Source organism: Panthera onca, chromosome C1 (assembly GCF_046562875.1).
Source record: "Panthera onca isolate mPanOnc1 chromosome C1, mPanOnc1 haplotype 2, whole genome shotgun sequence".
Taxonomy (NCBI): Eukaryota; Metazoa; Chordata; class Mammalia; order Carnivora; family Felidae; genus Panthera; species Panthera onca.
Window position 1 is genome coordinate 602,965 of NC_138346.1, and position 12,207 is coordinate 615,171.

At 56.3% G+C, this 12,207-nt stretch overlaps 1 protein-coding gene across 5 annotated transcripts in view; it reads left to right on the plus strand.

Annotated features, from left to right (window-relative positions):
- Window positions 1-12,207, plus strand: part of THAP4 (THAP domain containing 4) — a 41,912-nt gene that overhangs the window by 13,165 nt on the left and 16,540 nt on the right. For 4 of the 5 annotated variants that reach the window (XM_060624420.2, XM_060624422.3, XM_060624419.2 and 1 more), the window contains exon 3: window positions 12,022-12,181. In XM_060624420.2, the coding sequence (XP_060480403.1) occupies window positions 12,022-12,181 (160 nt within the window). Of the gene's footprint in view, window positions 1-3,044; window positions 3,746-12,021; window positions 12,182-12,207 lie in introns of those variants that run through there. The other variant, XM_060624423.2, reaches the window with a different exon arrangement.

A 12,207-nucleotide genomic window follows, 5' to 3' on the forward strand; every position in this document is an offset into this window, starting at 1 on the left:
AGCACACTGACTTGACTTCTCGCCGCACCTCTGTTCGTGGGGGCGCTGGGGTTTTCGCCCCGCGTTTACAACTCAAGTACATCCACTTTCACACATTGCTGCGTCCCCGGTAGCGCAGGCGCCTGAGACCTGGGCGTCCCCGTCACCCCCGTGTCGTCCCTTATAAAACCGGTACTCCGTTTCACTTGTGCATGTGCTGGGCTCACTACCATTAATCTGAACACATTCATCTGTTGGGTGAATTAAGAAAAAGGAAAGATTTTATCTTTCACATATTCCTTCCCCAGTGCTCTTGTCTGTACAGACTCAGGTTTCCAACCTGTTTCATCGTTCTCCCTGAAGAACTACTATTTCTTATAGGGCATATCTACCAAGTTTTGTCCTCCGGTTTTGTTTGAAAAAGTTTTTGTCTTTAGTTCTTCTTTACTTTTTTTTAGTTTTCGTTTGTTTGTTTGTTTGTTTGTTTGTTTGTTTGTTTGTTGAGAGAGAGGGAGAGGGAGACAGAGTGTGAGCCGGGGAGGGGCAGAGAGAGAGGGAGACACAGAATCCCAAGCAGGCTCCAGGCTCTGAGCTATTGGCACAGAGCCCGACGTGGGGCTCAAACTCACGAACCTTGAGATCATGACCTGAGCCGAAGTCGGACGCTTAACCAACTGAGCCATCCATGCACCCAGAAATCAGTGTTTTGTTTTTTTTATTTTTTTTATTTTTTAATGTTTATTTATTTTTTAGAGAGAAAAACAGAAAAGTCAGGGGAGGGGCAGAGAGAGAGGGAGACACAGAATCCGAAGCAGACTCCGGGCTCCGGGTTGTCAGCACAGAGGCTGATGGGGGGCTCAAACCCATAGACTGTGAGATCGTGACCCGAGCTAAAGTCGGACGCTTAACCTACTGAGCCACCCAGGCACCCCAGTTCTTGTTTACTTTTTTGAAGGACAGTTTCTTTTTCTTTTCTTTTTTTTTCTTCTTATGTTTTCATTTTATTCATTTCCAGAGAGAGTGCACGCACACACAAGTGGGGGAGGGGCAGTGAGAAGGACAGACAGAATCCCAAGCAGGCTCTGCGCCAGCAGCACAGAGCCCGATGTGGGGCTCGGACCCACGAACTGTGAGATCACGATCTGAGCCAAGATCAAGAGTCAGAGGCTCAACTGACTGAGCCCTCCAGGGGCCTTTTAAGTTTTCATTTTAATCCCAACTAACGTAGAGTGTTGTGTTTGAAGGACAGTGTCTCTGGGCATGGAATTCTACTCTTGTTGCCTGCACAAGATGCCCTCTGTGATTCTTCCCCATTTTGTTCTATAGGTAAGAGTCCTTTCCTCTGGCTTCTTTCAAGACTCTCCATCTTTGGTTTTCTGCAGTTTGAATATGAAACGCGCAGGTGTCGGTTTTTTGGTATTTGTCGTGATTGGTGTCCTCTGAGCTTCCTGGGTCTGTGGTTTGGTGTCTGTCATTAATTTTGAAAACTTCTCAGCTACTACTTCATGTATTTCTTCTCCTTTCTCCCTCTGTCCTCTGGCTGTCATTGCCATGATGCATACACATATCTTTTGTAATTGTCCCCAGCCCCCCAGTATTGTGTGCGTTCTGCTCTCTGCATCTCACTGTGGAACGTCTCTGCTGCCTGCCTTCGAGCTCGCTGGCTCTCTCCTGGACCCCAGGCACCCCAGGTTTCACCTGTCTCGCGCTGGTTTGGATGTGCAGCCTTTCCTTTGGACCCTTGTCAGCTTCCTCTCCATTGACAGAGCTCAGTTCATGCACGCCGTCTGCTCTTTCTGCTAGAACCTGAGCGGATGGATCATAGTTATTTTAAATTCCGAGTCTGAGGATTCCAGAACCTCTGCCTTATCGGAGTCAGGTTCCGATGTTGTCTCTTCAGACTGAATTTTTTCTTGCCTTTAGCATGGCTTATAATCGTTCTGAAAGGTGGACATGGTAATGGAACCTGAGCCGCCAAGCTGGCCTGCCTGGCAGGTGGGTTGTGTCTGATCTCTCCTGCATCAGGCTCAGATTCCTCTGCTGTCTTTACGCTTGTCTCCACTGTTGTCCTGGGGCTTGTCTGCCGGACTCCCTCCCAGCCCCTGCACCTGCGGCTTTTTCTGCTCTGATCCCCTCACCTGCCGGAGCCCTGAGGAGGGCGTGGGGGAGGGGGACACTCTGCAGTCAGCTTTCTGTGGGGTTCCTCTTCTGTGGCCTGTGTTTCTGGGCTGTGACCTTCCCGTTCTTGTCCTCTTGGAGTGGGGGGCGGCGGGGGTGGAGGCCATAGGAGCTCGTGGGGGAAGCCGTCCCCAGCAGAGTAAAGCTCAGGTGACATCTGCACTGCACAACAGCCCTTTCCTTTGGAGCATGCTCTGAGCTCCGGTCAGAACTTTCTCTCCCCTTCCAGTGCCGGAGAGAGACCAGGGGATTTTTTTTCCTTGGCTTCTCACAGTGAGAACTTGGTGGGTTCCTGGAAATGAGACCCGAGGGAGCGTGGGGCCCCCAGGAAACTGTCTCCTGCTCGTCTGCGTTCAGCTCCAGCCTCTTGCCCAGTTGTCATCCAGCGTCCCTGTCAGCTCACGTCTGCCCCGGGTGAGCATGTCCCTTCAAGTTCTGGGAGACTGGGACCTCACTTCTGATGGGTCCAGGCAGCCACTGATTTTCAGTTCATTCCATGTTTTTCTTGTTGTAAAGACAGGAATTAGGGCTTCTAAGCTCTTTATGGGTCAGAGTTGAACCGTGAATCTCCCTCCTCTGTTATTTGGTTATTGTTAATATGTAGGAAAGCTACTAACTTTAAAAACAAACCATCTTATCAAAGTCACTTATTCTAATAGTTTTTCAGTTGAGGCTTTGGAGTTAACTAGGTAATCAACCATGATACTCGCAAATAATAACTACTTGGTCTCCTTTTGTGTCTTTCTGTATTTTACAGGAACGTTTGCCCTATTTCCTGTCCTTTCTTTTTTCCCTGTGCGCGAACACCTTTTCATCTGACGAGTAATAAAGTGAGGGCCTTGCCACCATCTCAAAAGAACAGCTTCCCCTGAGGCGCCGGGCAGGTGCGGTACGAGCGGTCACGGGGCCAGGACAGTGTCTGCTCCGCCGGGACGGCCAGCGCCAGCCAGGCGACGGCGGCCTGGGCCCTCTGTCTCTCGTGTTTGCAGCCGGTGTCGGAAACACTGCCGTCTGCTAACACAAAGCAGGGGGAGGGTGGGAGGCGCCAGGAAGGCGTCCGTCCCCAGCGAGCGTGTCTGCTTGTTTCCTGTCGCTGGGGTCCTGGGCCTGTCTGCTGACACCTTTGCCAGGAGAGACAGCAGTCTTGAGCACCCGTGTCAGAGCCAAGATGAGTGTCCACCGGCCCTCTAGGAGATAGATGCAAAGGGACGCATCAGGAGTTTCCAGGGTGACTTACAGAAACAGCTTTTGCCATGTGCCTGGCTCCGCCTGCTTCCCCGTTAAAGGGATGGGTTCCCTCCGTGGCCCCCGGGGGAGGCAGTGCAGGGCCGAGGCCCCACTCCTCACTCCCTGGCAGGTCCCACCTTCCTAAGCCCCGAAATGATCTCCTCCCAGATCCCAGTTCGGTCACCTCCGGGTGTCCTTGTCCTCTCCCGGCTGGAACTACACTTCCCAGAATGCACTCTTCGGCTTGGCACTCCCTTCCTGCCAAGCTGTTAGTAACCAGGTGCAAACGTTTCCGTCAGTTGGCAGAGAACAACCTTGAAGAACCTTGACGGTGTCTGGAGTTCAGAAAACTTAGTGATGGGTAAGCCTGCTTTTGCTGTCTTGGGCCAACAAACGAAAATTTAAATTTCTTGGAGAAGATTTAAATTTTTGTTTTTGCGTTTCGGTTGAGGTTTTAATAAAAGAAGAAAAAAATGAAACTAAAAGCCTGTCTGATTTACTTGAAGAGGTAGAAAGTGGCAAATAGGCTGAAATCCCTTACTTCTTATGCTCGTTTGTTTGACTTTCAAGTTTATCTTACTTTCATTTTTCTAATGAAGTATGATTTACATGGAGTGAAAGACACCAGTCTTAGGGATGTGATTGGATGGATTTTGACATATTTCACGTAACTTGACATTTGGATCTTAGAATTTCCCTGTTGGTCGTCCCCTGCACCGCTTCATTGAAAACAGGAGGAGACACGGTGGCGGCAGGGCCGTGGGCAGGGGTGCAGGTGCCGAGGACCTGGCTCACCCCGTGCCGGGGGGCGGCGTCCGGGGGCACCAGACCTGGCAGGAGGCGTGGAATCCCCCTGCCCACCACCGGCGGGTTAGTGCCTGCCCCGTCATCCTTATTCAATTAAAATTCGTCACAGCCGAGAGCAAGTTGCCAGGAAGCCGGGAGAACTACGTTTGAAGAACCTAATTCAGAGCAGTTAGGTTCTCCGTGGCAGAATCCCACGCCTCCTGGGGCTGGAGGTCTGGTGGACGTGCGTGCTGGTCGTGGACCCTGGGCGAGGCGACCCAGAGTCTCCTGACATTGGCTTAATGGCACGCACCTTCCACGCAGGTTCTGACTTTTGCTGCTCAAAATGGTGTTTCTTTGAAGAGTCATTCCAGAAACTTCGCGTTGCCAAAGAAACACTGCTTCCTTCCGCTTGAATGTGGCGCGTCAGAGGGGCTTCTGCAGGTCCATCAGGCGAGTTCTGTGGGCCTCAGAAACCACTGGCGTCTGAGTGCGTCTTGTCTCCCCAAGGGCTTGCTGAGCCTCCTGTACGGAGGCTCTGCGTGACCTACTGTGCACCCTCCCGCCGCTGCAAAGCCCACCGAACGGGTTTACACAGACTGGTTAGAGGCAGAAGTTAGACCCTCAGCTGTCTCTCCCACTTGCTCTCCTGAAGACACCCTCTCACCCCGGGTCCCGGTGCTGTGACCCTGCTGAGCCCACCCCTCTGGGGGTTTTGACCTGTCCTGTGGTGATGTCCACCCTTGGCCCCGATCCCCCTCCGGGCTGCCAGCCTGGGACACCGGCCCCTGCTGGGCTTTCCCCCTGACCCGCACCCGCCCACCCATCCCTGTTCTCCTCCACTCTTCCTGGCCCGCATCGCCTCTGAAGCCCCCTTCCCATTTTGTGGTTCCGGCGATTCTGTCCTCCGGGCTTCCGGTATGAGTCCCCGCAGCCCACCTCCCTGGTCCCCACCCTGGGCAGGCTGTCCCTCTGTGTCACCTCACCCAGCCGTAGTCACCCACTCCAGCCCCTCCCCCCGGTCCCCTGTCCCCTGCCCGAGCCCCCACAGCACAGCACCTGCACTCTGGCCCGCAGTCGTCGTCACCAAGGAAAGAGGGAACGGGCCAGACCCGTGCTAGCAGACCACCTGGGGTGCTGCTGTCTTGTCCCAAGGCCCTGCATCAGCACCCCAGAGGTAGAGAGGGTGCAGTCCAGGGCTGCTGGGATGGGCCAGGCTCCGCCTGCATCTGCCTGCGTTAGCTGGGTGGGCGGTCGCAGTCCCCCGTCCCCCACCCTTCACAAGATCTCGGAGCACCTTTTCCACCTGTGTGCTGTTCCTGTCTTCTCTCCCCCCCTCCCGCTCCCTCCCCCCTCCCTCCCCCCCCCACTCCCTCTCCCCCTCCCCCCCTTCTGGTGTCACTTTGTCAGAATTGCTTGTGCAGACACCTGTCTTGCCTACTGGCAAGTGAGGGCTGACGCAGAAAGCCCCCAGATCCTCTGAGGATCACCTTCAGTGGTTCCAGGGCCAGCACCTGCGGGGGGAGGAGGCCCAGCAGACCCCCGGGCCCCTGCAGGGGTGTTGGGAGGACGTCCATATGCCCGGGCCCTGACCACTGACTCACCGAACCACACCTCACACTGTAAGCTGCAGTTGTCATTCAAATGCATCTTCAGAAATAGGGGTATTTTACCCCCAGGTCAGTAGTTCTAGACTTTCTTAAAACACCAAAACAATCTGCAAGAGAAGGCTGTCTCCCTGTGGGCAGCAGTCGGCCAGCACAGACCAGAGGCCCTGGGAGGCTAGGCTGCCCCCTGAAGTGCCAGCTGAGGTTGGAGTCACCTGGCCACTCATGAACCTGTGCTGTGGTGACAGTAAACAGGTCCTGGGAAGGCGTTCCCAGGCTCAGATTGTTTTTTTCTTTTCATGTTTGTTTGCTTTGTGGAAGTTTCACATCTGAATGTTTTCACTGAGGTACAGTTAATATAAGTAAAACAGCCCTGGGTGTCCCTCCGTGACTCCTATGTGATGCCATCACCCAGAGTCCCCGGATCTCCGTGCCCTCCTGCCCCAGTCCCCACCCCACACCCGTTTACCTATTCTAGAATTTCATGCAGATAGAAACGCAGATTACGTACATGGTCTCTTTTGTGGCATGACATTTTTGAGGGAAATCTGATCATGTTTTCATAGCCTTGCTGCGCTGCGGTCGGACGACATGGTGGGGACTCTCTTTACTTTCTGACCATTTACAAGGTCAGTTTTCGTGAGGCTTGGAGAGGAGATTCTGCAGTCTCGGGCGCGGAGCACAGCGTCGCTCGCTCAGAACTAGCTCTCTAGTCGTATGGAGTGAGCCCTCCGTGCCGTGCTGTTCTCTCGGACCCACACGAACCACGGTTCCTGCTGGTTTCTTCCTGTGAGCATCTGTGTGTCGTCAGTAGTTTCTGCTTTGTCACGGCTGCTGCTGGTCGCCTGCGTCTTCCTGACCGCGGGGTCTTCGCCGGGACCGGGACCCTGAGCGCTCTGGAGAGCCGTGCTCTGTCTGTTCTAACGCATCTTGGGTGGAAGTTCATGTTCCCTCACCACGGGAGCACGATGCTAGCTTTCCCTTGGGCCCACCTTTGCCTGGCTCTGAAATGCCTTTCTGAGTGATTCTGTCTGGTGAATCTCTCCTTTGCAGCAAGAGTTGAAGGTCTTGCTCTGTGATCCAGTGTGAAAAGCTTTTCCTTTTCATAGGTGAGTTCCGGTACGTGTGGCTTTAGCTCTGCCTTATTTTTTATATTGTACCATGGCGTATGTTTTTAGAGTAAAACCTTCCCCACTTGGTCTGTGCTTGGCTTGCCCGCCTCGGTGACGTCGCCACTCGGGGGTAGACCTCGGGCATGGTCAGGGCGGCCACCACCTGGGACCACTTCTCCTGGGGAACGCTTCCATGACTTTCTGGGAATCCCTTTGCTGTCACTTCCCTGTGGCTGCCTGGCGAAGGCTGTCCTTTGGTGGTGTCCCAGAATTCGCTGTAGCGGAGATCCCTGAGTGTTAGTGTAGAGACCGTCCATCACGGCGCCGTCCAACAGGAGCACAGCGTGAGCTCGGACGTGGTTTGAAATTGTCCTGTAGCAACACTAAGAAGGTAAAGAGAGGGCCGCCTGGCTGGCTCAGTCAGTGAGCGTACGACTCTTGATCTCAGGGTTGGGAGTTCAAGCCCCACGTTTGGCCTGGAACCTGCTTAAAAATAAAAAGGTAAAGAGAAACAGGTGAAGTGAACTTTAATGCTGTATTTTATTTAACCCAATATTACCTGAAACGTTACTTCGATACATAACCATCGGAACCTAAAAGTTACTGAGATGTCTGAAGTCCTTTTTATGCTGAGTTTTTGAAATCCGTGTGTGTCTTAGCCTTAAAGCACATCTCAGTGGACCAGCGCCTCCAGATGTCCACGTGGGGCCGTGAGCGGCTGTGTCAGACACACCTGTGGCAGCTACCAAATCCGTGACGCTCACTCTCCCCGTGCATCTTGTAAGTGTGGCACTAGCATCTGCCGGACGCTGCTGCGGAGGAACCGTGGGTCCGCTCTGGGCCTCTGCGGGCTCGCCTGTTGTCACGTTTCATATGAGTGGAATCAGGGTGCGTGGTCTTTTTCTTGGTTCATCCACGTGGTAGCATTAGTCAGTGCTTCAGTCCTTTTAAGTTTATTTACGAGAGAGAGAGCACGCACGCGCAGGAGGGGGCAAAGGGAGGGATGGAGGGAGGGAGAGAGAGAGAGAGAGTGTGATTGATTGATTGATTCCCAAGCAGGCCCTGTGCTGTCACTGCAGAGCCCGACGTGGGGCTCTGTCCCACGAATCATGAGATCATGACCTGAGCTGAAATCAAGAGTCAGACGCTTAACGGACTGAGCCCCCAGGTGCCCTCTTCGTTCCTTTTTATGACGGATACTGTTCCTCCGTCTGGCTGTGCCACGTCGTGCTCACCCACTCGTCGGCCGGAAGCCGCTGGGAGGTTTCTGCATCCAGCAGCTGTGAACAGCAGCCACGTGGACGCGTGTCGTCCTCTCACAGGAGGACACCCAGCCGTGGGACTCGCGCGCGGCCCAGGTCCCCCCTCCCCTCTCCCCCTCCCCCCCCCCCCGCCATAGCCTCTCCCCCCTCCCCCACCCTCTCCCCGCACCTGTCTTTGCACAGGCTGCATGTTGCACACGCCCCCAGCCCAAGTCTCCAAACCTCTTGACTTTGTTTTCGTTTCACTCTTCTCATTGTCCTCTGTAGCGCGTGTCTGCCGTGAGTGCCATGCTGTCCTCGTCCACCTCCACTCCCAGCTTCTTGATGCGTCTCTCCCGACTTCTTTCTGCTGGAGTTTCACCTCTCCTGCTCTCCTGCCGCTTCTCTCCCACATTCTTGCATTTCTTCCTGGAGGTGGTTGCTTCACCGTGCATAGAGCCGTGTGCACAGAGTGGGCACGCAGAGCCGTCTGTACAGACCCATGTGCGCAGACCCGTGGGGGCAGAGCCGTGTGCACAGAGCAGGCACAGAGCCATATGCACAGACCCATATGCACAGACCCGTGGGCCAGAGCCGTGTGCACAGACTGGGTACAGACCCGTGCGTGCAGACTTGTGTGCAGAGCCTACACTCACGGCCTCCTCTGGGCCCTGGTGGGGGTCAGTGCTACTTCAGTCTTCGGGCTCCAGGCCCCACGTCCACTCTCAGGCTCCCGCGGTTGGCACAGTCTGACGGGAATGCAGGGTGCTCATGAAGCAGGGGGGCGGGGGGTCCTGTGTCCCTGAAGGTCAGTGGCACCCGCCAGGGGCCCGGCTCCTTTCCTGCTGTTTGTGAACACGGGCAGGGTCCCAGGGCCACCCCAGCCCCCACACAGCCCTCCTGCGCATTTTGGTGGCCGTGGGTTGTGTCTGTGACCTGACTTCCCTGAGAGCCAAGGCCAGGGAAAGCGTTTTCAATTATCTCTGTTGTCGTTTTTTATTCCTTTCTGAAAGAGGTGATAATGCTCACCTACCAACCCTGTTCCCTCAGAGAGATCCCCAGAGAGATTTTGAGGCAAGAAAGAGCATAACCCGGCTCTCTCTGTCTGTCCGTCTGTCTCTCCCCATCTCTGGGTCCTTCCCTGTCTCTCTGTCTGTCCATCTGTCTCCCTCCATCTCTGGGTCCTTCCCTGTCTGTCTCTATGTCTGTGTCTGTCTGTCTCTGTCTCCCCCACGTCTCTGGGTCCTTCCCGATCTGTCTCTGTGTCTGTCCTTCTGTCTTCCCCCGTCTCTGGGTCCTTCCCTGTCTGTCTCTATGTCTGTGTCTGTCCGTCTGTCTCCCTCCGTCTCTGGGTCCTTCCCTGTCTGTCTCTATGTCTGTGTCTGTCTGTCTGTCTCTCTCCCGTCTCTGGGTCCTTCCCTGTCTCTGTGTCTGTCCGTCTGTCTCCCTCCGTCTCTGGGTCCTTTCCTGTCTGTCTCTCTATGTCTGTCCGTCTGCCTCCCTCCGTCTCTGGGTCCTTCCCTGTCTGTCTCTATGTCTGTGTCTGTCCGTCTGTCTCCCTCCGTCTCTGGGTCCTTCCCTGTCTCTATGTCTGTGTCTGTCTGTCTGTCTCTCCCCCGTCTCTGGGTCCTTCCCTGTCTCTGTGTCTGTCCGTCTGTCTCCCTCCGTCTCTGGGTCCTTCCCTGTCTGTCTCTCTATGTCCTTCTGTCTTCCCCCGTCTCTGGGTCCTTCCCTGTCTGTCTCTATGTCTGTGTCTGTCCGTCTGTCTCCCTCCGTCTCTGGGTCCTTCCCTGTCTGTCTCTATGTCTGTGTCTGTCTGTCTGTCTCTCCCCCGTCTCTGGGTCCTTCCCTGTCTCTGTGTCTGTCCGTCTGCCTCCCTCCGTCTCTGGGTCCTTCCCTGTCTGTCTCTATGTCTGTGTCTGTCTGTCTGTCTCCCCCACGTCTCTGGGTCCTTCCCGATCTGTCTCTGTGTCTGTCCGTCTGTCTCCCTCCGTCTCTGGGTCCTTCCCTGTCTGTCTCTCTATGTCCTTCTGTCTTCCCCCGTCTCTGGGTCCTTCCCTGTCTGTCTCTATGTCTGTGTCTGTCCGTCTGTCTCCCTCCGTCTCTGGGTCCTTCCCTGTCTGTCTCTATGTCTGTGTCTGTCTGTCTCTCCCCCGTCTCTGGGTCCTTCCCTGTCTCTGTGTCTGTCCGTCTGCCTCCCTCCGTCTCTGGGTCCTTCCCTGTCTGTCTCTAGGTCTGTGTCTGTCTGTCTGTCTGTCTGTCTGTCTCTCCCCCGTCTCTGGGTCCTTCCCTGTCTCTGTGTCTGTCCGTCTGTCTCCCTCCGTCTCTGGGTCCTTCCCTGTCTGTCTCTATGTCTGTGTCTGTCTGTCTGTCTGTCTGTCTCCCCCACGTCTCTGGGTCCTTCCCGATCTGTCTCTGTGTCCGTCCTTCTGTCTCCCTCCGTCTCTGGGTCCTTCCCTGTCTCTATGTCTGTCCATCTGCCTCCCTCCGTCTCTGGGTCCTTTCCGGTCTGTCTCTCTATGTCTGTCCGTCTGCCTCCCTCCTTCTCTGGGTCCTTCCCTGTCTGTCTCCCTCCCCCTCATCCCAGGCCCACGGGGCCTGGCTGCAGTTCCACCACCGCCACCCTAGGCTATCTGCCCAGGGGAAGGGCCATGCTCACCAGCCCAGGCGGGCACTGCTCTCAGAGGGGACTGGACCAGCAGGTGGGGCCTGGACAGCGGCTCCAAGTGCTGCCCTGGATGCGACACAGGGTCCGCTGGACAGAGAGCCTCTCAGAGGCTGTGGCTGGCTGGCTGGCTGGCTGAAAAACAGCGATTTCTGTTTATTCTGAGAACCGCAGGCCCAGACCATCCGAGCTTTGCTCTCCCCTTGTCTCCCTGATGCCTTGAACCTCGGGCGCTGCTCGCCAGCCCTGCATCCCAGACATCAGTGCGTGCAGCTGGCTCTCCCTGCAGGGCACCCCTGGGATCTGGCCCTTTCCACCGGCGACACGGGGCCCAGGCCGCCCTCTTCCGCCACCAGGCACGGCTGCCCCCGCGTCTCCCACTCAGACGTCCCCAGGGTCCTCCAGGATCTGGCCCGGCTGGCCCTGAGGAAGCCTCCGTGTCCCGGAGCGGCCACAGGCCCACTCCCACCGCGGCCTCTGCACGCATCTCAGGGAGCCGTCCTCCGCCCTCGAAGTTTCAAGCTCAAATGCCACACCCCCCCACCCCCTTTCGGCTTGTCGCCTCTTTCGCCACACACTCAGCATCCTTTTCTTATTTCTTGGTGGACTGCTCTCTTCCCTCGGTGGGACACCGGTGTCCCCGTGGGCAGGGTGTTTGTCTGCTCTGTCCCACTCCAGACCTTTGACTATGAAGCTTTTATTCCTGGTCTCCACCATAGGTGGTAGCCGAAGTCCCGACTTCACTTTTCTCTTGTCGTCTAACTACGAAAGTCTTATGGCCATGCTCACCCCCAGCTGTCCACAGGCCATCTGCAGAGGCCGGGAGGAGCCGGCCAGCTGGGGGAAGGAGCGGGTTTCCCCCCCAACCCCTCCCCGGCCACCTGTGTCTGCCTGGGCGGGCTCCCACGGTGGAGGGGCGACCCGCCGTTTTCCACCCACAGCTGTTCCCACTTCTTGCCGCCAGCCTGGCGCAGGGCAGCCCTCCTCCGCGGGTCCTGTCTTCCTTGGACTTGGCCTCGGCCCCGCCCACCTCCAGGCCCTCTTGCCGTCTCCCCCGTGTGGGAGCTGCATCTGACAAGATGACATTTGCTGACTGTCTTTCCCCGGCTCAACGGCCGGCTGGTGCGCGTTCACGGAGGCACCAGCTCTGCTGTCCGCACGAGGGCGTGCTCCCTCACCGAGCGTGGACACGGAGCCCACTGACCGCCTCTTCCCTCTGTCCTCAGAGCCCCCCACGATGAACCCGGTGGTGGAGCCGCTGTCCTGGATGCTGGGCACCTGGCTGTCCGACCCGCCGGGAGCCGGCACCTTCCCGACGCTGCAGCCCTTCCGGTACCTGGAGGAGGTGTACATCTCCCACGTGGGCCAGCCCGTGCTGAACTTCTCGTAAGTGTGCCCCCGACCGCGTGCGA